The sequence below is a fragment of the Muntiacus reevesi genome, chromosome 6 (assembly GCF_963930625.1).
Source record: "Muntiacus reevesi chromosome 6, mMunRee1.1, whole genome shotgun sequence".
Taxonomy (NCBI): Eukaryota; Metazoa; Chordata; class Mammalia; order Artiodactyla; family Cervidae; genus Muntiacus; species Muntiacus reevesi.
The window spans coordinates 5,245,876-5,270,128 of record NC_089254.1 but is presented as its reverse complement, the minus strand read 5'-3'; the positions used below and the strand labels follow the sequence as shown (position 1 = coordinate 5,270,128).

At 42.9% G+C, this 24,253-nt stretch overlaps 1 protein-coding gene across 3 annotated transcripts; it reads left to right on the top strand.

Annotated features, from left to right (window-relative positions):
• Positions 1 to 28: 28 nt before the first annotated feature.
• On the top strand, positions 29 to 24,121 carry LOC136170714 (GPI ethanolamine phosphate transferase 1-like). Of its 3 annotated transcripts, none has more exons than XM_065939143.1 (9): positions 29 to 105; positions 2,163 to 2,264; positions 7,931 to 8,052; positions 8,518 to 8,616; positions 10,801 to 10,907; positions 17,016 to 17,132; positions 21,329 to 21,413; positions 21,925 to 22,053; positions 22,205 to 24,121. In XM_065939143.1, exons 1-6 carry the CDS (start codon positions 62 to 64, stop codon positions 17,040 to 17,042), a joined length of 501 nt encoding a protein of 166 aa, XP_065795215.1. In that variant the 5' UTR covers positions 29 to 61; the 3' UTR covers positions 17,043 to 17,132; positions 21,329 to 21,413; positions 21,925 to 22,053; positions 22,205 to 24,121. The 3 variants fall into 3 exon arrangements, with proteins under 3 accessions (XP_065795215.1, XP_065795214.1, XP_065795216.1); XM_065939142.1 differs by having other exon boundaries at positions 21,329 to 21,485; XM_065939144.1 differs by lacking the exons at positions 17,016 to 17,132; positions 21,329 to 21,413; positions 21,925 to 22,053; positions 22,205 to 24,121 and adding an exon at positions 11,748 to 11,935.
• Positions 24,122 to 24,253: the final 132 nt, after the last annotated feature.

Here is a 24,253-nt window from a genome sequence, read left to right as displayed (position 1 = left end):
AATCCCCTAGGCAGATGGAAATCCTCAAGATTTTGGAGCAGTATGGGATACAAACGGAGAAATGTGCTTTCCAGACGGTTCTTTGGCCAACTCTAGGAAGAACAGGTGAGTCGATTGGTTCAGGGCAGGGAAGAGACTGTAAGAACATAGTGAAGCTCTTCAACTAAGACGAGTTCATTTTCTCCTTGGTTTGAATTAGAAGTAGGCTCTGGTGTTTGGAAGGGGCCTTAAAGGTCACTTGGTGCAGCCGTGCACCCTGTGTAGACAGTCATGGGAGGGTCACTGGGACCCAGAAATGACCCAAGGTGTGAGTGAAGAGCTCAGCCCCGCAGCAGACAGGTGCAGGGGAAAGACCTCGGGCCCGGGCACCAGTCCCTGCTGCCCAGGGAGCAGAGCAACTCTCTGGGTCTTGGTGCCCTTCTCTGTGAATATTATCTTTCAGTGGACAGAGACGCAGTGATACAAAAGTATATCTCCTACCCACTGTAGCCTGGGCTTCCTAGGTGGCGCTGGTAGTAAGGAACCCACCTGCCAACGCACGAGACATAGGAGACATGGATTTGATCCTTCGGTCAGGAAGATACCCTAGAGGAGGGCATGGCAACCCACTCTACTGTTCCTGCATGGAGAATCCCATGGACAGAGGAGCCTGGAAGGCTACCCACTGTGGCCTAGCATGAGAGAGACACACTGCACCTCTTGGTCACAGCCAAAATCTTCCTCCTCTCTTCACTCATTCATAGGACCAGATTTCATCTCCTGAAAACACATAGGACATATTCGCTACCAATTTCCTAAGACAGACATTAGGAGATAGAAACCATGTTGCCACAAGTCTTGTCTCTGCTAAAGAACATTTAACATCACCTCCCTCAGATAACACCTTTTCCAAAGCACTTGTCTTTGCAATTCCTAATACATGCACTGTGATGATGTCTAAAATGGTCTTTAAAATAAAATCATACTCCTGTGTACAGTGAGGGTTAGGCTTTCTCTAATACAGTTCTGAGTATCTCACTCCTTCTACAGAGTATGAGTTCATTTGGCTAAGAGGAAGAGAAGGGGCTCCGTTGCTGACCTCTAAAGACTTCTGAACCCTTTTTCATTCCTCCACACTCTAGTCTGACAAATCCTCAAGTATATTCTGGGACAAGGCATTGGGAGAGAAAAAATGAGAACGGTTGGGGGGGGGGGGAGGGGCCCAGTCCGAGCGCTGCGCGCGGGGCTGGGGGGGGCAGGGGCGGGGCCTGGGCGGTGAGGGCGGGGCGCACTGGGGCGGGGCTTGGGCGGGGCTGAGGGCTGGCGTGGGCGCGGCGGTGTGGGCGGGGCGGGCGGTGTGGGCGGGGCCGGGCCCCGCAGGAAGGGGGGCGCGGCGGCGCGTGCGCAGAGCACTTCTTTGTTTGTCCCCTTGACTGTCGCAGCAGCGCCGCCCGCCCGCCTGCCGCCAGCCCGCTCGCGGGAGCGTGTGTTCAGTCAGTCGGTGTCCGCGCTGCCGCCTGTCAGTGCGTGTGAGCAGGCAGCGCCGGCCCGTCGCGACCTGCCCGGCCCTTGACGCCCCTTCCCCGCCCCCCGCGAAGCATCCCCTCCCCCGTGGCCGGGCATGAGCAGAGGGAGGCGGGGACAAACAAGGAAGTGCTCTGCGCACGCGCCGCCGCGCCCCCCTCCCTGCTGGGCCCGGCTCCGCCCACACCACGCCGCCCCGCCCATCACTTGGCCCGCGGGGTAGGCTGGAGGAAGTCCCGCAGTGGGGGTGTGGCTCCCCCAGGCCCCTTACATCCCCTTCCTCCCCGCCTCGGAAACGACCTGCCCGGCCCCTGACGCCCCCTCCCCGCCCCCGCGAAGCATCCCCTACTCCGTGGCCGGGCATGAGCAGAGGGAGGCGGGCAGCTGAGAGCTCCCAGCCTCGCGCGCCGCTCGGAGTTTGAAGGGCCCCGTGCCGATCGCTGATCGCCGCCGCCGCCGCCGCCGCCTCCTCCTTCTCCTCTCTCGCCCGCCGGAGCTTCCTCGCGCCGCCGCCGGGATCGTAGCCGCGCCAGACCGGGTGGCGGGGGGCGGGCTGCGTGCGGGGAGCGTTCATGAGCCGCCGGCCGGCCCGCGGCCGGGAGCCTGCGCCATGACTCACCCCCCCGCCCTCGCTTGTGTCTCGGCCCCTCCCCCGCCAGGATGCCGGACCAGATCTCCGTCTCCGAGTTCATCGCCGAGACCACCGAAGACCCATGTCGAGCTTCACTGCGCGGCTGCACAAACTGCAGAAGCTGGAGGAGGTAGGTCGGGGCCGGTGCCCTCCGCGCGCAGCCCTCCGAGGACCCCGGCCCGCCCGCCGGCACGCCTCGCTGCCTCGGCTCGCGGCCGCTGCCTCGCAGTTGGATTGCGTCGATTTTCCAGCTGGCGAGGAAGGGGATGTAAGGGGCCTGGGGGAGCCACACCCCCACTGCGGGACTTCCTGCAGCCCACCCCGCGGCCAGGTGATGGACGGGGGACATAGAATGCGCAGCCCCCAGCTCCGTTTTCCCCTCGAGGCTAGAGGTGGGGAGAGGGTTGAACAGGCTGTGGACAGCCCTAAGAGGAGGGAAGTCCTCTCCCTGGCTTGAGCCCTTCTGGGCGCTTTCCACATCATCCTGACCCTCTCGTAACCCGCCGAGTAGATGGTGTCAGGCCCCCGAGGGCAAAGGGAGGCAAAGCAACGTGGCCAGGGTCACCAGCAAGGGACTGGGAGATGGTCAATTAATGGACCTCTCCACGGCCCGGCTTGGCCAGGCAGGCTGAGCTGCTTCGGCTACGACTGGTGGAAAAACCCCAGAGGACTGAGAGGGAGCTCTGGCCGGGACTGCCTCCACCCCGGGATTCCTCCTCCTCTCTTGTCCTAAAGCCCTGGATGGAAAGAGCCATCTATGCAGACTGGTCCCCACCCGGCTCCTCTGGCTGGCTGGTTTGGTAGAGTCAGGCTGCTGCGCCAGCAGGACCTGCCCACAGGGCACTCCTAGGCTGTGAATGGATCTCCGAGGCCGATGCTGCCCCAAGGAGCTGGCCAGACAGGAAGAAGGGAGGCCTGAGATGCAGAAAGAATCGCTCCTCCTATCTAGGTCTCCAGGGAAAGCTACTGGGAGCCTCCGACAGCGTCAAGAGCTTAGCAGTTTCCTTTAAAATTTTAGGTGCACTAGTGATAGGACCGAGTAGGTACATAAGGAGGAATCTGCAAGCCTGGGAGCTGGGAAGCCTCTGAACCTCCTCAAAAACGGGCTGTTTGCCCTGGAACTCTGCCCCATATGTAAGTGCCCTAAAGTGCCGCTCCCTTCTCAACCCAAAAAAAGATAGCACTGGAGGAAGTTAGGAAGGCAGATCGTCTTCCCTGGGTGGATTCTTCTGTGGTTGGTTTATTTGAGGTTTGGGGAGCTCTTTCTGATCTAAGCTCCCCGCGGCTCCTCCTCAGTAATGCTAAGAAGCTTAACCCTAACCCTAACCCTAACCCTAACCCTAACCCTAACCCTAACCCTGCAGTTAACCTATGGCCGGTTTGTATGAGGGGAGGGCTTCCCTGGTGGCTCAGATGGTAAAGAATCCACCTGCAATGCAGGAGACCCAGATCTGATCCCTGGGTTGGGGTGAACCCCTGGAGAAGGAGATGGTAACCCACTCCAGTGTTCTTGCCTGGAGAATTCCAGGGACGGCAGAGCCTGTTGGGCTGCCGTCTATGGGGTCTCACAGAGTCGGACACGACTGAAGCGACTTAGCAGCAGCAGCAGCAGGATGCATAGCCTTTTTTCCCGCCAAATCTAATTTCCCCACGAGTGTCCATACTCTGATCGGTAACTCTTCTACCAAATCAGTAATTGGTTTTGATATTTTAGCTTGAATGCCATGGTTGATGTACACAGGACAGGATATTTTTTTCTTATTTAATCTACCCTACGTGGCTTTTGCAGCACCTCAAATCCTCGCTACACTAATGCGATCATACACAGGTTCCATGCAATACATCTCAGCATCTCTGGGACGAGGCAGAGCAAAGAGCCTTGGAGGGTGAGCCCTAGTTAGAGAGAAAGAGGGGGAGGGATGTGTCTTTTTTCTAGCCTTTAAGCATTGGTTGTGGCATCAGCTTCCACAGCAAGTTCCCTGGTTCAATTTAGATGTATCGCTGTTGGATTTATTGAGCACTTCATTTTCTGTCTATGGACTTCTTAAGGTCAGGGAGTGTGCTTACTTATTTTTTCTCTTCTTAGCACCTAAAACAAGACAGACAACTAAGGAAATATTTGGTAAAGGGAGCATATGTGAATGTGTTTCATTTTTTCCCAACTTGTTTGTAGGTCTTTATTGCCTCTTTCTATAAGTTCTCATGCGGTCCCTTTTGGGAGTAGGCTTTTTTCTCTTTGATAACCATTTGTATTACAGAAAATGGAAAGACACTTGAAGTATTTAGCCTTTCAATTTGCCAAGTAGGGATCTTATTAAGTGTTCATATAATTACATTCACAAGTCAGGATTGATAATGGATATCCATGAAGCATGCCTAAGACACCAGTTTTATTGCACTGGATAAACCTTAAGCAGTTTCTGATGAGATTTTTTAAAGATTTTAATTCTGTTGTTTTTGCAAGTAGACTGAAAATAATTAAGCCATTTTTTCAAAAAGGAAGGATTAATATACAAATACAAATGAAACGTATAGTTTTGACTAACATACCTAAAAATTATGGAGTCACAATATCCTTTTGTTTGTGTTTCTCCTTTTTCCCCTATTTGGTGAATTAAGTAAAGAAATGATTATTTGTCAGATACATTATTGAATCCCTGGAACACCGTAATTGCAGGGTCTCAGATACTTTGACAGATGATCAAATCAGATTGGATTGTAAATAAACTATATTGCAAAATGTAGAACACACACGTGTGGTGCAGAATGAGTTGATGTTTGCCAGGACTGTGTATCTTGATTGCTGGGTTCCCTACCTATCATCATACAGTTGTGTCTCAGAACAGAATCAATTAAGTTGCTTTAAAAAAAAAAAACAAAACCACTCTACATCTTCCAGCCTGAAAAACTAAACCAGTATATTGGTGGTAGATCCATAGTCACCACCCCAAGATAGAAGCCCCTCTTCTCAGAAGGGTCTGACATAATTAAGAAATCAAGAACCAGACAAGTTCCCAACCCTGTAGTAAATTTTTTAATTCAGTTAGTAAGCATATATGTGTCTTTCTTTGAGGGGGGGGGGGGGGGGCGGGGCGGGAAACAACCCATAAACAGTGATGGTATTGACCATAAAGAGATTTCTAAAAACTTGAAGCAGGGAGAAAAGCCATAATTAGTAGAGAAATGCTGTTTCTGTTGACCTGTAGACCCCTAAGACTGGCTGCTTCCTTTTATTGAGTGATCGGTTTACTTATGTGACCTCCTGAGGTACATCTCATTTCTGGTTTTACAAATGAGGTAATTGAGTCCATTAAGGTGAATTAACCTAGACAAAATCTTACAGACCCAGATTGTCTGACCCTAAATCTCTGTTCTCTTCTACTGTCCAACACTGCCACCAAATATGAGGTATTTTCATATATGTATGTATATACACACACACACACACACACACAGACATAGTCTAAACCTTTTTGTTATTTAAAAAAGTAACGTGTTGTTTTATGTTGGGAAGATCCCCTGGGCAAGGAAATGGCAACCCACTCCAATATTCTTGCCTGGGAAATGCCATAGACAGAGGAGCCTGTTGGACTACAGTCCATGGGGTTGCAGGAGTCGGACTTAACTTAGCAGCAAAACCGCCACCATATGGTACTTGGAAAAAGTGATTCTCTAAATGCAATTGTTCATTCACTCATTCTTAGACACACCAGTGACTGTTAGAGCACTGGGCGACTTTAAATGGAACGATGCTGTTAACACCCAGCAGCAGGGGACTGACTGACAAACCCGAATTTCCTCGTTTCTTTCTTTTTTTTTTTTTTCATTTCTTTTTTTAAAATTTTTTATTTTTCAGTGTCCTCGTTTCTTTCTAAATCTCAGTGGAAATCGAAATGTCGTTGACTTCTAATGTAGAAAGTTATATACACTTTTGGTACTCTTCCCAGCTCTGAATAAATAACCCTTCTGAATGTTAAGTAACTGAATCATTTCTGTTATTTTATTACAAATTTTTATTCTCAAGCAGAATCTCTGATGAGTATTAATGTACCTCTTCTCTCGCTTTTCTGCTGCCTTTTATTGGCTTGGATAAATATCTCTGGCCCAAAGCTGGACAAGTTTATTGGTGTGACAGAATTACATTGCGTGGATCATGCTCTGAGAAAAGTTTCAGTCCAGATACTGAAAGTGCTGGCATGGTTGATTCCCGTCTGTCATGGTTGACATGTTTCATAACTTGTTGCTCTGCTGGCCTTTCACCTGCAACGGCATTACTGTTGCTTTTGCATTTTTCTCCAGATTTTGCAAATCACCTTTAGCTTAAAGAATGGTGATACATTTTAGCAAAACAAACTTTTGACTTGTTTTAATCTCAATAACCTCAGATATGCAGATGACACCACCCTTATGGCAGAAAGTGAAGAGGAACTAAAGAGCATCTTGATGAAAATGAAAGAGAAGAGTGAAAAAGTTGACTTAAAGCTCAACATTCAGAAAACTAAGATCATGGCATCTGGTCCCATCACTTCATGGCAAATAGATGGGGAGACAGTGGAAACAGTGTCAGACTTTATTTTTTTGGGCTCCAAAATCACTGCAGATGGTGATCGCAGCCATGAAATGAAAAAACGCTTACCCCTTGGAAGGAAAATTATGACCAACCTAGACAACATATTAAAAAGCAGAGACATTATTTTGCCAACAAAGGTCCGTCTAGTGAAGGCTATGGTTTTTCTGGTGGTCATGTATGGATGTGAGAGTTGGACTGTGAAGAAAGCTGAGTGCCGAAGAATTGATGCTTTTGAACTGTGGTGTTGGAGAAGACTCTTGAGAGTCCCTTGCACTGCAAGGAGATCCAACCAGTCCATCCTAAAGGAAATCAGTCCTGAATATTCATTGGAAGGACTGATGCTGAAGCTGAAACTCCAATACTTTGGCCACCTTATACGACGAGTTGACTCATTGGAAAAGACCCTGATGCTGGGAGGGATTGGGGGCATGAGGAGAAGGGGACGACAGAGGATGAGATGGGTGGATGGCATCGCTGACTGGATGGACATGAGTTTGAGTAAACACTGGGAGTTGGTGATGGACAAGGAGGCCTGGCGTGCTGCGATTCATGGGATCGCAAAGAGTTGGACATGACTGAGCGACTGAACTGAACTGAATCTCAAATTTAGAAAGAATATTTAACTCCTAATTGAGAGTATAGCTGTTTCCTCTCAAGTTTTTATTTTGAAAAAACTTTTAACTACAGAAATGTTGAAAGGATTATATCATGAATATTCATCTGTATATCCTTAATCTAGATATGACCATTTTAAACATTTTTCATATTTGCAATTTTCTGTCTCAATACACACACACACACATATATACACTTAGACTTTATTTTTTCCTGAATAATTTGAAAGCAAAGTATTTTAACACTTTACCCCTAAACACTTCAGTGTGTATCTCCTAAGAACAAGGACTTCTTGTGTATCAGTGATTTCTTATGTAGCACAGCGTTTCAATACTTTGTGACTTAGAGCTGTAGCCTCTATTTTGTTTTGTGATTCTGCGCAGTGGTTGGGTGGTTCCTTGTCTAAGAAAGTTCCTTGGGCTTTCTTATGCCGCGGAATCCGTCTGGTGGGAGGAACTGGGCTGAGCCCAGCTGGGATCAGAAATGTTCCTTCTTAAATTTTGACTCCTTCTTTTGATTGGATTTCTTCTGTGGTGATCTTGTTTTTCTAAAACCTTACCAGAGCATGTGGTCATAGTGTGTGCTGACTCCTCGTCTGTGATACTTTTCAGGAATGTCATAATGAACGAAGGCAGCTGGGGCATCTCTCACACACATGTGCCGACCGAGTATCGGCCTGGGCACGTGGCCATGATTGCAGGGTTTTATGAAGATGTCAGCGCAGTTGCCAAAGGTACTATCTCTTTAGATGATTTTATCACATGAAGAGATTGATTGCATAAATATTGCTTCTTTAATACTGAATCATAGCACAAAGCGAAGTACGTTTTGAGATCCTTTTGACAAGTCATTTAGCTTACCTAAGTCACTTAAACACTCACTGGGACTGACTGAAGAATAAAACTTTAATCTTGTATCATCCTGTCCTGTTGATAGAATATGATTGGGTAGATCTCTGGTTTTCCTAGATGTTAACTCTCAAAAGCTCAAAAGTGATTCTGTATTTTAGTAAGAAGTCAATTAACTGTTGTAAGCCTTTTTAAAAAAAAAAAATTTGTAGTATAATACAGATAACAAAATCTATTGTTAGTTTTGCATTTGTTCTGCAGTTAATCCTCTTTGTTGTTATTTGAAAAATACTTCTTCAGGAGCCATACCTGAATTGTCATTGTTTGTTTTTTTTCTCAATTACATGAAGGATGGAAGGAAAATCCTGTAGAATTTGATTCTCTTCTTAATGAAACCAGGTACACATGGTCCTGGGGAAGCCCAGACATCGTGGCTATGTTTACCAAAGGTAGGAGTCACTGATTGTATTTCCCCAGATATTAAGTAGACAATAAATCAATATGGTAATTTAAAATATATACATTTTACTTATTATGAGATACATGTTTTGACATATTTAACATCTCTGAAACGAGTGTATATTATAATAGATGTGTGAGTTTGATTTTTTTTTCATCTTAGTTGTACTTAAAATGTTGGATTATACAGTTTAAATACCTTGGATTCAGTGAAATGGTATATGATTCTAACATCTAACAGCTTTTTAATCTTGGGTAAGTTAGATAACTTCTCTAAATTTCAGTTTTCTTTTTTGTAAAATGTGATAATAATAATTTCTATCTTACAGGTTTGTTTTGGGCATTAAATAAGTTAATTCATGTGAAATATTGACCAGAACACTTATTAGAATGATCTCATTGTGATGATGTTCACTTACTTTGATTATTAAGAAGTTAGTATATAATCACATAAAGATTTAAAACTTTAAACTTTATATTTATAACTTCTATTTTCATGTATTCAAGATCATGCCATTGAGATTTGTTGTATTTATTGTGTTTCTGTGCATGAATCTGCAAGTATGAGAACATCTCTTGATGAGAAAATTTATTTGCATCATTTTCTAGAATCAGCTGGATTCCACTTGAATTTTAGGTTATTAAGTGCTTTTTAGTGGGAGCATTATAGTCATTTCACCTAATGAAAAGGTTTGGACCTTTAGCCATGGGTATAATTATACTATAAATTATAACAATTGGATCATTAAAGATTATTCTATATCTCAAAAGCAAAACAGATACTCAGAATTTTCTGTATGATAGTCACAGAACATTATTATTTAGAGCAGGTCCAAAAACTCAATACTGCTTGTCATTTACATACTCCCTTAGTTCAGTTCAGTCGCTCAGTCGTGTCGGACTCTTTGCGACCCCATGGACTGCAGCATGCCAGGCCTCCCTATCCATCACCAATTCCCAGAGTTTACGCAAACTCATGTCCATTGAGTCGGTGATGCCATCCAACCATCTCATCCTCTGTCGTCCCCTCTCCTCCCGCCTTCAGTCTTTCCCAGCATCAGGGTCTTTTCCAATGAGTCAGTTCTTTGCATCTGGTGGCCAAAGTATTGATGCTTCAGCTTCAGCATCAGTCCTTCCAATGAATATTCAGGACTGATCTCCCTTAGGATGGACTGGTTGGATCTCCTTGCTGTCCAAGGGACTCTCAAGAATCTTCTCCAACACCACAGTTCAAAAGCATCAATTCTTTGGTGCTCAGCTCTCTTTATAGTCCGACTCTCACATCCACACATGACTCCTGGAAGAAACATAGCTTTGACTAGATGGACCTTTGTTGGCAACGTAATGTCTCTGCTTTTTAATATGCTGTCTAGGTTGGTTATAGCTTTTCTTCCAAGCAGCAAGGAGTTAAGCTTTTTTTGGTAGTGGTGAGGATGAAGTTGCTATGGCTTACCAAATTCACCTCCCTACTTCTGACTACAGTTCATAGGACAGGATCAAAGCCTTAACTGGAGACAATCCAATAGAAGTGTTCTATTTCTTATAGTAACTTGGAGTCTCACTCAGACCTTTACTTGGGATTTGAAGAGTAGAATGGTTGAGGAGTGGAACCAGTATCATTAGAGCTTAGCTTGTCATTATTATAAGAGATTGTCATTATTTTATCTCTTCCTTATGACCTTTAAGAGGCTATCTAACTCAGAAATTCACTAAGTTGATTAGATCCTTAATCAATCATACAAGTATATAAGATTAATATATTTGTTGACCCTTTCAAACTCTTTGGCAATTATCAATATTTTTTCTTGTATATTGAGAAAAATGCATGTGTTTTATGAATAAAGAATTGAAATATTTGAATTTTCTTCTTGGTTAGGGAATTTTGTAAAACAGGTGATTGAATCTGTTTTAGATTGTACCATCCCTAGATGCCCAAATTCTTTGATTAGTTTCATCCTTACTTGAAGACAAACTCTGTTGTTTACTTTTGCGCTATTACTAACTAGTGTTGTGATTTTTTCTCTTAGCATTTTAAATCACAACTCACTTGTATCTGTAAAATTGGAAAATGTTACTGTGAGAACAAAAGCAGCAGCATATGTTCAAGCATACACCATGGTCCATGGCATGTCATTAAAATTTCCGCCCCCCCCCCCCCCCAATTTCCTCTTCAGGTGACCTTGGAAACCGTATTTTTGCACACACTTACGATGCTTTCAGTGAGGATTTTGGTGCCCACGATGTAACACAACTGGACACGTGGATTTTTGATCATGTGAAGGTATGTGCTATTGAGTGGCTAACCTGTAACACACTAGATGTAGGTGTTTGTCTAATGTGCACTAGTTGTCTAGTACCTGTACCTGATGTGCTAGAAACTGATTTGTTAGTACATGCATCTTAGTTTTTTCTGCTTGGATGAATTTGAAAAGACTGTAGCATACTATTTTGAAAAGACTGGATTCTAAGAAATTGCACATTCTACAATAACCATACAGGTTTTTAAAAAATAATTTGAAAATGTGAACCCTTTTCACTTCCACACTTCTGACAGTGAAGTGAGCTGTCTCACTGTAGCATACTATTTTGAAAAGACTGGATTCTAAGAAATTGCACATTCTACAATAACCATACAGGTTTTTAAAAAATAATTTGAAAATGTAAACCCTTTTCACTTCCACACTTCTGACAGTGAAGTGAGCCCTGGATGGGATTCAGGAACCCCACATTTCATTCCTCGTTTGCTGAATCACCCCAGAATGACCTTCCTGGTCTTTTGTTGACCACAGAACCAGTCTCTTAGAAGCAGTGATGATGTATGTGAAAGTCTTTTGAATGTTCAAATCTAAAGCATTTATTATTAAATAAGGTAGATAGTTTAAATATTTGTAAAGAAAAATTAGATAAGCAAAAAACAAGTTCATAAGTTAATCATAATAAAACATTTGAGTCTCTTTAAGAAATAGAGAGAGTTTTTTTTGGACTATTTGTTAGTGACAATCCTCACAGTTTCACCAGGAATCCAATAGAGTTTATGTTTTCAAAAGTTGTGAGAGAATCTCAGCTCTGGATATTGACTGACTCCTATCTATCATTCTCTTCTTGCTCATCTCCAAATTAGAACTCATGATTCATCTATTGTAAGAGGCCTTCACTGACCGACCTTTAGTGGTTCTGCTTACCAGTAGTGTCTCTCGACTGACATCGTGGGCTTCTCCACAACACAGTCATTTTTTATTGTTTGTTTGAAAACAGTCAGTAGGTGTCTGCATATTTATCAGAAATTAAGTGCTCAATATGTTCTTTGATAAACCCTATTTCTTTTCTTAGAAGTTTTTTTCCTTAAGATTTTCTTGTATTACTCAAACTGAAAGTGAAAAGCTTCAAGTTAAATAAAATCTCTTTACAAAAATAGCAAATGATTTTGCTAAGTATCACTTCTTAATATAATCAACTTACGTTAGTATTTGTTTCAAGGCCCTTGGCTTCTAACTTCCTAAACATAGCTAAAGATGTTCAACATTGTGGATTTGATTCATTGTGGATAGGCAGATATAGTTAGTGGCTGGCTTGATTCCATGCCTTTTTTACCTTATTTCAACACTGCTATTGACCAGAAAAAAAAAAATTCCCTGTAATTTTGTAAGATATAATAGAGTATGTACATTAATCAGGTAACAACAAAAATATGAAATCATCCACAATAAAGAGTGGTGAGAAGGAATAATATAGGGACTAAGAATATATCTTTAGAAAAGTTCAATCTAAGCTGAACAGTTAGAGGAAGACTTTCCTCTGAGTTTTGAGATAATCTCTGGCGAAGCCTAGGAAACAAAGAAATGGTTGGACCTGGATTGCATATAGAGAAGAGTATCTCAGGCCAACAGCATAATGATAACTTGGGCTCCAAAGGAACTCTGTAATAGAGTAAAAATATTGCTTTAAAGTTTGTTTGTGTCTCAACAAATAATAATGCCAGAAGTAGGCAGCCGAGGATTGATGTAGTCCAAGATTGCCATGGTGGTTCCCCAGTGTCATTAAGGCCCGGTCTCTTAAGTGTGTCTTCTGTCCTCAGAGCATGACCTTAGCTTCTGAGTTGTCTTACGACAGGAGATGCTGGCGTTCCAGCCATTGTTTCAGTGTTTTAGGTCAACCATACAAGGAATTGAAAAGGACCTTCTCTTCTACTAAATTAAATTTATTTCAAAAAAGACTTTAACAAAGTTAAATTTATTTCAGAAGGCACATCGTCTTTTAACTGACGTGTTTGATTTCTGTCTCCTTGGCCATAACCAAAAAAGCACAGATAGGTAGCTGTGGAAGACAATAACAAATATGTAGGTTTTAAGTTTGAAGCACTGACATGTTCCCATAAAATCAGAAGTTTTACTTAGAGAAAAAGGGAGAATGCATGCACTCTCCCACAATGCATAGTAAATATTTAAGTACAAAAAGGAACGAGTGCCTTTGAGCTCAGGAAAAAAATGGGAGTTGGTGGGCATAATTATACTAAATATCGGGAGTGGAGAGGAAGCTAGGAGTGTATTTCACCTCTTGTGTGAAAAAGACCAACGTTTTAAAAGGCCATGGGAATCTATCAGGTTGAGCTCTGCAAGGTTAATGTTTCATGGTTTCCCAGATTGCGTGTCCACGTTCGAATGAACGGCACTTTTTACAAAGCCGAATAGTATCAGTCATGAAACAGATTGTAAATTCGACTCCACTCAGCTGCTAAGGTTTTTCGTTTCTCGTCAGCTTTTCAGTTACATCTTTAGAATATAAGTCCTTTCTCTTGAAAAACTTCCCATTTCTATCTGGATTTAAGGTATCTTAGGGGCTAATTAGAATGTATATGAAAGCTAAGGGGTCATTTTATGCTTTTAAGGATGATTCTGTTTGTTTATATTTAGTTTATATTTATTTACATTTAATTTCATTTGTATTCCTTTTTTTTTTTCTATTCGGAAATAGGTGGTTTCTCTAATGGCACCATTTGTATGTTTCCGATGTTTGTAATAATGAAAAGTTAGTTGAAGGAATACTTCAGGCTTTTATTGGAAAGTTAAATACCTTGTTAAAATTAACGTCTTACATAGTTAAAGACATTTATGTGAATAACAATTATATATCTTGGCAGTCAGGTGACTTATTGAAAATAATTTAAAAGTACTTTCCATAGGTACTTGCTTACATGTTCATGAGTATGTAAGTACAGGATGAACCCTTTTCTTAGAGGGCTTTATGAATTCAGTTTATCATTGTGAAACTAATCATTTTTGATCTGTATTTCCATTTGTCATGTGGACATTTTTCTATCATACCTTGTGAAGCACAGATTCGAGTCTTGGGACGATAGAAATAGGCTATTTACAATGTTCCGAGTGAGAGATTATGGTTGAACTCGGGTGCTGACACAGGACAAGAAGCAGGAAAACATTTTAAACTCATAAAGCGTTCCTAAATTGTTGCCATTAGTGCTATTTTATTGTTGGCTCGTGTCAAAATAGTTCTCCAGTATGATTAGAACTTCATGAAATCGAGATCCCCTTTCTATCATCTTTTTTCAGCTTAATTATAACACGGAAAATAGCTCACTTGTTTTTTGAATGTAGATGCCTGAACTGACAAGTACTTTGTGTTGGTAGGTCCTGAGGACAAATTTAAACAAAATAGGACAATTTAATTTTTTAGTTCTGTATAAGCTTAATTAAATGTTTTCATTGGAATTACTTTTTAAATAAAATTAATGAACTAAAAATTTTTAACCGATTTGTTACATATAGGAATTCTTTCATGCCGCCAGAAACAATCAATCTTTGTTTTCTAAAGTAAATGAAGACAAAATAGTTTTTTTCTAGTTTTTTTCTTACATTTATTAGGAATAGACACAAATGGATATGCTCATCGACCATCATCAAGGTAATTTTAACGCTGTGTTCAATTTCATGGTTTTGAGGGAAATTTATCTGTTCTGTTTGAACTTTTAAAGGACTGTGATATTTTCTTTGTAATGATCACAACAGAACTTATATTTTGAATAACTCTAAACTAGAATACATTCTAATTTATATGATACGTAGTATGATATTGTGGCTAAAATCACATGTGCTGTGACCACACTACACATTATTATAAGTAAATTGTGTTCTGTATGTGTCTTCCATATTACTCATTTATCAAAGCAGAGAGAGAAAGATTATATTTTAGAAGGATTTTAATAAATTTTGAAACAAAAAGCATTTTTATGGTGCTAGTATTTATATCACAAAAAGATGTAACTAGCTGTTCCTTACGTTCCATTTAATCAGTGCTATATCTACCAGATAATAGTATAAGGTTTTGTATACTATATTTCAGTTGCACTCCTTATATAAAACAGCAACTGTTTTTCTCACTTCTGCAGAGCATAAGATAGGAAGAATTCATATTATACTTTTATTTTTCATTTTGGATTAGACTTAGATTAGCCTAGCTAACAGTAAAGTCTATTAACTTCCAGTAATGAATACCTCGTGCTTCTCTTCTTTAACACAATGCATTGTCTTAAGTAGTAAAACTTATACTAAATCACCCCCTTGTTTAATTGTATGGAAAGCTTAAATATAGTTTGTTCAAAATGTATTATATCATATCACAAACACACTAAAGCATGAAAATATTCTATAGTTGAAACAGTGATACTTAACCTGTTTGATAAATGTGGCAAGAGCTAGAGACATGAATTTAAAAGTCATCATTGTTGCATTTGAGATTTAAAAAGCATTCATGAAAATCTATTTGCTAATCAATACTTTTAAAAAACAATATTTTTTAAAATGATTTCAGATTGTTTTACTCCTTTAAGAGAGGAAAAATTGTTTTTAACAATCTACAGAGCTCTGATTTAAAAACACTAAGGTTGAAATCTAAAAGTATTTTAGGAGTTATGGACTTTATCATAAATTTGTGTTGAATAAATTTGATTTTGCCAAATTAATGTAATTAATATAATTTAATTTGCTCTTCTGAAACAGGGAATATTCAGACAATATTAAATTAGTTGATAAGGAATTGAAAGAAATTGAGTCTACTGTTAAAGATGTTTATGGAAATGATGGGAAAACAGCATTTATCTTTACCGCTGACCATGGAATGACAGACTGCGGCTAGTCTGTCTCTAAGTGATACATACTTTATGATTGAAGTAGCGGTAAATGTAGCTTGCAAATATTTTAGGGTATTGAGGAGGATTAGGTGTCTTAGTATATGCAAAGTGTCTAGCACATTATAATCGTAAAATGTTAGCGTAAAAAGAACTAATCTTATATACTCTTTCTTCTAACTATGAAAGGAATATATTCTCATTTGACTTCCCAGGTGGCACAGTTGATAAGGAACCCGCCTGCCAGTGCAGGAGACAGGAGACACGGGTTCGGTCCCTGGGTTGGGAAGATCCCCTGGAGTAGGAAATGGCAACCCACTCCAGTGTACTTGCCGGGAAAGTTCCATGGACAGAGCCTGGAGGGCTACAGTTCACAGGGTTGCAGAGTCAGACACAGCTGTGTGTGTGCATGTGTGTGCACACACCCCCCCACACACGCACAGAAGAACCCTCCCCCCTAAACCCACATTTATCTGCCTAGAAGTAGCTGTATGTGATGGCATAGTGTGTGAGTTTAAGGTGGTGTTGCCTGGGGAGCTAGGGCTACTGACTTTGTCCACTAGAGGAGACTGTCCACTCTGCCAGACTCCCAAGGCAGACACAGTGTGTGCCCAGAGAGCAAATCAAGGCAAAGCTGAGACTTGGGTCCCCGAATCACAGTGTAGAATTCTGATGAAGGGGTCCCACTTTATCAGGGGGTTTTGGCTACACCAGCCAGAGTGGCTGGGAAGAAAAGCAGACCGAGACTCTGCTTCCTCTTCAGAGCAGAGCTAGCCTCCACCGCCCACCCCAAACCTGGCAGTTACTCCCCAGAGGAGCCTTCCCTGTGGTTTCTCCCTTTGGTGCCACTCTGGTAGCATCTCCTCCAAGCCTTAGTCGTTATGATTCTTAATCTTCTTTCAGCCAGAGTCACTCCACGGATGTTCTGGTTTTTCTTTTTGCCTGTTTTGTTGTTGCTGCTCTGACTTGCCTTGAGAATATTTTAAAACTAATTGTTAAATAGAGATGCAACCTTTCGGGAGTGTGGTGGCAGAAATTAGCTCTTTATGGGTCAACTCTTTTTTTTTTTTTTTTTTTTTAAATTTTTTATTTTTTATCTTTCAGTGGGTTTTGTCATACATTGATATGAATCAGCCATATATGGGTCAACTCTTTACAACTAAGTATTAAAAAATATTTAGGTATAGGTTAATCAGATATAGGTTCATCTTTATATACTTAACGTTGCTCTTTGTGCCTTATTTATAGGCTCCCTTGGAGCTGGTCATCCTTTAGAGACTTGTACTCCTTTTATCGCTTGGGGAGCTGGAATCAGGCTTCCCCAAAAAGTGTCAGCTCGGAAATTTGATGACTCATATTTGCAAGGTAGGAATACTTATGTTTATTGTTTTTATGAATGTGACATTTTAAAAATCAGAGTTTAATTTTTAAAAATGACTTTTCAAATTATAGCTTTCATTTTGTTATTTGTGACATTACTATTTCTGTGTATTACTTTTGTATCTTTTATATTATTTCATTTATGATATTCAGCATAAAATACACATTATTATTTGCCTTATGAAAGTTCAAGTGTACTATTCTTTTTTACAAACCTTATTACTCTAGGACTCATATTAAACCCTTGGCTTAGATCTTACCTGCAAAGACTATCAATCAGATAAGCCACATTTATGCCACAATTTACATTTCAAAACTGAACAGATTTTGCCCTGTCTCTAGTACTTGGGCTCAGCTGGTAAAGAATCTGCCCGCAGTGCCGGAGACCTGGGTTTGACCCCTGGGTTGGGAAGATCCCCTGGAGAAGGGAAAGGCTACCCGCTCCAGTATTCTGGCCTGGAGAAGTCCATGGACTACACAGTCTATGGGGTCGCAAAGAGTCGGACACGACTGAGCAACTTTCACTTCACTGTCACTAGTACTTCTGAAGGCCTTCTCTGTTGCGCATGCCCCCTTGTTTCTCAATCCATGATAAAAAGGAATTTCTTTTTCCTTGGAGCTCTGGTTCTCTTGTAAGGTAAGAGTCTTTTTAGAATTTCAGAGCTTTTACTAGTCGGACAAAATAAATTCCTCCGAATGTCCTCCTCCGGCTTAGTTGTGTCAACTCATTCAAAGTACTAGTTAAGAATACAGATTTTTTTTAAATTACAGATTTCTAGACCTTATCACTAGATATTTCAATTCCATGAGTCTGGGTAAGGCCTGGAAATTTTCTTTTTAAAACCTTCTCCAGGGATGTGAACTCACAGCTGTATTAGGTATTTCTGCTAGAAGACCTTTGGGTTTGTATAATAAAGTTTTCTTACATATTCTTTCTTTTCTTGAATTTTTTGGACATGTACTTCTCATACTATAAAATTCATGTTTTAAAAGTGTGTAATTGAATATTTTTTTAGCATATTCACATGATTTTGCCTCTACTATGCAATTTCATTGCTCTCCCCCACCCCACAAAAACCCTTATCCATTAGCAGTCACTCCTTACTCCTCTGTCCATTGTATGTATATACCATATTTTGTTCAATCATCTTATGGACATTTGGGTTGTTTCCCACATTTGGGCTATTATTACAATGATGCAGTGAACCTTTGTATAAAATTGTTTGTGTGGATATGTGTTTTTATTTCTCTTGGGTAGATTCCTAGGTGAGTAATAACAGGTCATATGTTCCTTATGTTTTATTTTTTGCAAACTGCCAATCTGTTTTCCTGCATCATTTTGTATTCCTATACTCTGTGTTAATAGATTGTTTTTGTTGTTTAGTCGCTCAATCGTGCCTGACTCTTTGTGACCCTATGGACTATAGCCTAACAGGCTCATTTGTCCATGGAATTTCCCAGGCAAGAATACTGCAGTGGGTTGCCATTTCCTTCTCCAGGGATCTTCCTGACCCAGGGATCAAATCCACATCCCCTACATCGGGAGGCAGGTTCTTTACCACTAAACCACCAGGGAAGCCCATGTTAGTACCATATCACCTTGATTATTACAGTTTTGCATTAAGTTCTGAAATTGAGAAGTCTGAGCCCTCCAACTTTGTTCTTTTTTTAGATTGTTCTGGCTATCCTGGGTCCTTTATATTTCTATATGAACGTTAGGTTCAGCTTGTCAATTTCTGCATAGAAGTTAGGGTTTTGATAGGCATTGTGTTGAGTCTGCAGATCAATTTGCTGTCATGTGAGTAATACTAAGTTTTGTGATCCATCAATATATGATGTATTTTCATTTATTTAGTAGGTCTTCTTTAATGACTTTAAAACTTTCCTATGGTTTTATACTTTTCATTTTTAAAACTCTTCCCTCTATGATAAACTGCTTTTGAACTTTAAACTCATTTAACATGGGTCTGTTTCTGTATTCTAATTGTACTCCATGACTCATGTCTATTTTGAGTCTACTCATGTCTACTCAGAACGCACTGATGCTGCTCTATTTTACTGATGACAGCTTTGCAGGACCCTTTGACATCAGATAAGGGAAGGCTTTCTATACTTCCAATAATTTGCTTTTCTCAAAATCTCTTGTCCTTACTCATTCTCCCATATAAATGTCAAAATTATCTTACGTTCTGAAAAAAAGAACTCTAAAGCACTCTGAATGGGAAATACCTGTTTCAGTTCATTTAATGGAATAGGCTCCATTACAGCACTGAGAGTACCTTTACTTGTTCAACTTTTCTGTTATTTATGTTTCAACAAAGTGTTATATTTTCTTTATGGGTCCTGTGAGGGTTAATTTTATGCATCACTTCTCACCCATACCTGATCAGGTGACATTTTAATGAGACTTTAGACTTGGAATCAATGTTGGAGTGGTTTAAGACATCTAGGGATATTGAGATTAGTATATTTTAATAGCACACGAGGATGGACATGAATTGGGGGAAACAAAAGGCAAAATGCTATAGACGAAACTGTTTTCCCTCAAAATGTAAATACTGAAGCCCTAAGCACCAGTGTGACTCTATTTGGAGATAGGCTTTATAAGGAGGTTAGTGGTTAAATGAGGCCAAAGGGTGGGGCCTTAATCCAATACGAAGTGTCCTTATAAAAAGAGGAAGAGACATCAGAACACTCTCTTTTTGTGTGCACACAGAGAAGAGGTTATGTGAGGATGTAGACAGAGGAGTCTGGTGGGCTACAGTCCTGTCCATGGGGTTGCAGAAGAGTTGGACATGACTTAGCAACTAAACAACAACAACAATAGAAGGCGGCTGTGTACAAGCCAGTGAGAGAAGTCTGATCCAAACCAACCCTGACAAAATCCTGATTCTGGACTTCAACCCTCTAGAACTGTGAAAAATATAAATCTCTGCCGTTTGAGGCACACAGCGTGTGCTTTCCTGATATGGTACCCTGCAGGCTATTAGGGCTCGCTAGGTGGCGCTAGCGGTAAAGAACCCACCTGCCAAGGCAGGAGACAGGAGAGGTGCTGGTTCAATTCCTGGGCTGGGAAGATCCCCTGGAGCAGGGCATGGCAAGCTACTCCAGTATTCTTGCCTGCAGAATCCCATGGATAGAGGAACCTGGCGGGCTGTATAGTCTAGAGGGTTACACAGAGTTGGACATGACTGAAGTGACTTAGCACCTCTGCACACAGACTATTACTAATACAGGGTCTACACATTTCATAAAAAATTTTACTGGATGTTTTTTACTATATTATTCAAGGTGGTATCTGCAATACGGGTTCTGAGACCTTACTATTGCTAGCGTTAGCTATTGTAGCGCAGAACTTCGACACCCTTCAGCATCGCTCGCGGTGAGCGCATGCGCAGAACTTCGACACCCTTCAGCATCGCTCGCGGTGAGCGCATGCGCAGAACTTCGACACCCTTCAGCATCGCTCGCGGTGAGCGCATGCGCAGAACTTCGACACCCTTCAGCATCGCTCGCGGTGAGCGCATGCGCAGAACTTCGACACCCTTCAGCATCGCTCGCGGTGAGCGCATGCGCAGAACTTCGACACCCTTCAGCATCGCTGGCGGTGAGCGCATGCGCAGAACTTCGACACCCTTCAGCATCGCTGGCGGTGAGCGCATGCGCAGAACTTCGACACCCTTCAGCATCGCTCGCGGTGAGCGCATGCGCAGAACTTCGACACCCTTCAGCATCGCTCGCGGTGAGCGCATGCGCAGAACTTCGACACCTTTCAGCATCGCTCGCGGTGAGCGCATGCGCAGAACTTCGACACCCTTCAGCATCGCTCGCGGTGAGCGCATGCGCAGAACTTCGACACCCTTCAGGATCGCTGGCGGTTGGGAGACACTGGCCGTTAGGTACATGCGCTGGAGTTAGACATCCTTCGAGGTGGAAAAGCATTCAAGGAGAGCTTTCCGGGAGGAACACATTTCAGCAAGAGAGAAGAGCCAGGTTACAGAAAGCAGAGAGCGTTGGCATGTAAGAAAAACGCTTTCCCAGGAGGGCGGATTCTGCAAAGAGGCCTAATATGATTGAAGATAAAAGCTAACAGGCTTAGAAAAGAGAAATGTACCTTTTTTTTGTTGTTGTTTGTTTGTGTGTTTTTTAATGTATTCCATATTATTTTGTTAATCCCCTAGGCAGATGGGGTTGGCTGGGAGAATCTGGAGAGGTGTCCTTCAACATCTTTGCTGTTGTCTGCCCAGCAAGAGAAGGAAAAATAAAGTGAGCCCAGAAACACCCAGTGGACTTAAACATCTTTTCTGTGGGCTGCCCAGGAAGAAGTGCAAAAATAAAGTGAGCCCAGAAACACCCAGTGGATGACCTGCCAAGCCCCCTGGGACCTGAGCATTCTTAAAGTTGACACTCAGATAATCCAGGAGACCTCCCTTGTATGGAAGGAGGCTTTACCAATAGCCCCTTCCATACTCGCATTGCTCCAAAAGAACAGGCTGGCTTTAGCGCTTATGAGAGGTTATATCAGAGGCCATGTGTTTATGTTGATGACCTCTTTTTAGATCCAGAGACTCAAACCCTTAGAAATTACACTATGGTCATTGGGAAATTCCAATAAGAAATGTGATTGTGGGGTGTCAACCAGGACCCAAAAGAATCTGAGGGACCTCCACTATATACCGCTACCTACTCATTAAGGTTTAGAAAGATGCGTCCCCAAAATCTCAACTCCAGCCCACACGGAAGGGCCCTTACCCCATAATACTCTCGACCTCCACAGGAGCCAAGGTGCCAAGGCATGACTCCTGCATTCACCACTCTCAAGTAAAGTCGTGGAATACAACAGGAGAAGATTCCCGATGGACCTGAGAGCCTCTGGAAGAACTCCGCTATCTATTAAGGACTACAGGTCAGTGTCATCCTGATGAATATCCAAAAGATTAAGCTTCTGGGGATAAGCTTTCTTGGGATGGCGCTTGCATTCAGTCTGGGCTACCTCGTTGCCTCTCTCTTGATTTGTGTTAGTCAGGGAGGTCCTATCTTTTTCACGTCTGTTATAGGTTCCCATAAGACCATATTCAGGACAACTCAATGTGGCTCATGTATCTCTGGGGCTGTCACTCTTATATACACTCCTGAAGTCCAGCCACCGCAGAAATCAGGAAAACGAACAATAAGACTAGCTGTGGTACGTTCTAACCCAATTCTTAAAAAGCTGACTTATATCAGTAGGTCAGGACTTAGCACCAAAAGCTTATTTGAAACTAATCAAATCCTAGACAAGGTCACCACAGCAACCTGGTTCCCGCCAGTCAAGGATGCGGCCCTACCGTGCACCTGACCTATAACTCTGCTGGCTCCCTCTTTCCTCAACCTACTTAGTTTACTTCTCAGGTCAGCAAGATACAGCAGAGATATCAACCCCTGGCCCCTCTGATGACTTCCCCAAGCCACACCTCCTTGGACAGACAGCTGCAGCCCCTCCTGGGCTCTCCCATTGACAGCTACCAAGTGATGGACGGCCAAGGCCCCTCACTGCCCCAACGCAGCAGGAAGCAGCCAGAATGAATAACACCCATTTCCCCAATGAATTGGGGTCCACACGACTTGAGGGGGGACTGTCAGGTAGGAAGTTAAACATGAGCAACGTGAAGGGAGGCCTGGCTGAAAAGGGATGTAAACTCATCTCTAAACTCCATCCCAGACTCACCCAGGAGAGCTCACACATATACTACAAAATAACCACAGAGACTTTTCAAGTCCTGCACATGGCCCTAGGCACACTGAGGATACTTCTAGTAACCTCAGGCAGTTAGGAGACCATTAAGGACTCATGAATATTCTACATCTAACAGAATTCTGGGAAGACATAAACAACACAGCCAGCTGTTAGACAATTTATAATTGTCAATCAGCCCTGGGCGTATGCCCATTTGCATTCCCTTTCATTGACTGGTGGTGGGCACAAGCCCTATTTGACCTGGGCATAATCAAAAGGAAGTGTAAAAAGGGGAAGCCGAGAGGGAGCGACAGAGACAGAAGTTGGCCTGGCACGTTCTGACCAGGGGAGTGCTAGCCATTAGGTCCTGAGAAAGACACATCAGAGGTTCTCCAGCCTCCGGGAACCATATCGAGAAGTTAACAGCATGAAACTGGTGAACCACCCGAACATGGTGAAACTCCTGGGAGCTACTGATACACGGGAGACCCTGCTTGTAGTAATGGAGTATCTCAGTGGGGGAGACTCATCCACCTACCGGGAGGCCCAAGGCTGCCTGACGGAGGCGGGGCCCGAGGCGCGTTCGGCCAGCTGGTCTCGGCTCTGCAGCACTGCCACCCGCGGGGCGTGGTGCACCGGGACGTGAAGCTGAGCAGCCTCCTCGTCAACGCCATCCATCAACAACGTCAGGATCTCAGACTTCGGCCTGAGCAACCCCTGGCACCCAGGAAAGAAGCTAGACCCTCTCTGCGGCAGCCCCGTGTTCACAGCCCCACAACTCTTCCTGGGGCTGCCTTACACAGGCCCAGAGGTGGATGTGTGGAGCCTCGGCATCGGCCTATACAACATGGTAACTGGATCCCTCCCCTTCAGGAGACGAGATTTCTGGGACCTGCGGTGTATCCTTAGAGGGCAATATCTATGTGCCCAAATATCTATCAGGTAAATCACAGCTTTAATAGAAAGCATTTTAACGCTCAACGCTACCAACAGAGGGAATTTAGATGATGTTTAGCAGCATCCATGGGCGAACATGGGCCAGGAGGAGCCACTCCCACCAGCCTGTGAAGAGCACCCTGGGGAGAGAGTGGGGATGTTACTGGGATGGTGGGGGGACCAGATCCAGGGCTGGCTTAGAAGCAGGTGCAGTGACACGAACGAACCCAAGGTTGCAGCCCGCACCATCATTGTGACGCCGGCCATTTCCTCCGACCTCAGCAGCCAAGAACATACGCTTCCTGCCAGCCCTGAAGTGTCCATGCTTATTCCCGACTGGCTTTGGGATACCATTCAGCAGCAGGAGAACCAGGAGTCAAGGAGAAGACCAGAGAGCCTGCCACTCCCTCACCCTGCCCGGAATCGAGGACCTTCACCCCCAGCTCAGCCCCCT

What these genes read in the sequence shown, in the direction of transcription:
- LOC136170714 (XM_065939143.1), top strand. Translation starts at nt 62, where the DNA reads ATGTGCTTTCCAGACGGTTCTTTGGCCAACTCTAGGAAGAACAG. An exon ending in TGTCAGCGCAGTTGCCAAAG is followed by an intron (nt 8,053 to 8,517) that starts GTACTATCTCTT and finishes AATTACATGAAG; the next exon opens with GATGGAAGGAAAATCCTGTA. An exon ending in GGATTTTTGATCATGTGAAG is followed by an intron (nt 10,908 to 17,015) that starts GTATGTGCTATT and finishes CCTTATTTATAG; the next exon opens with GCTCCCTTGGAGCTGGTCAT.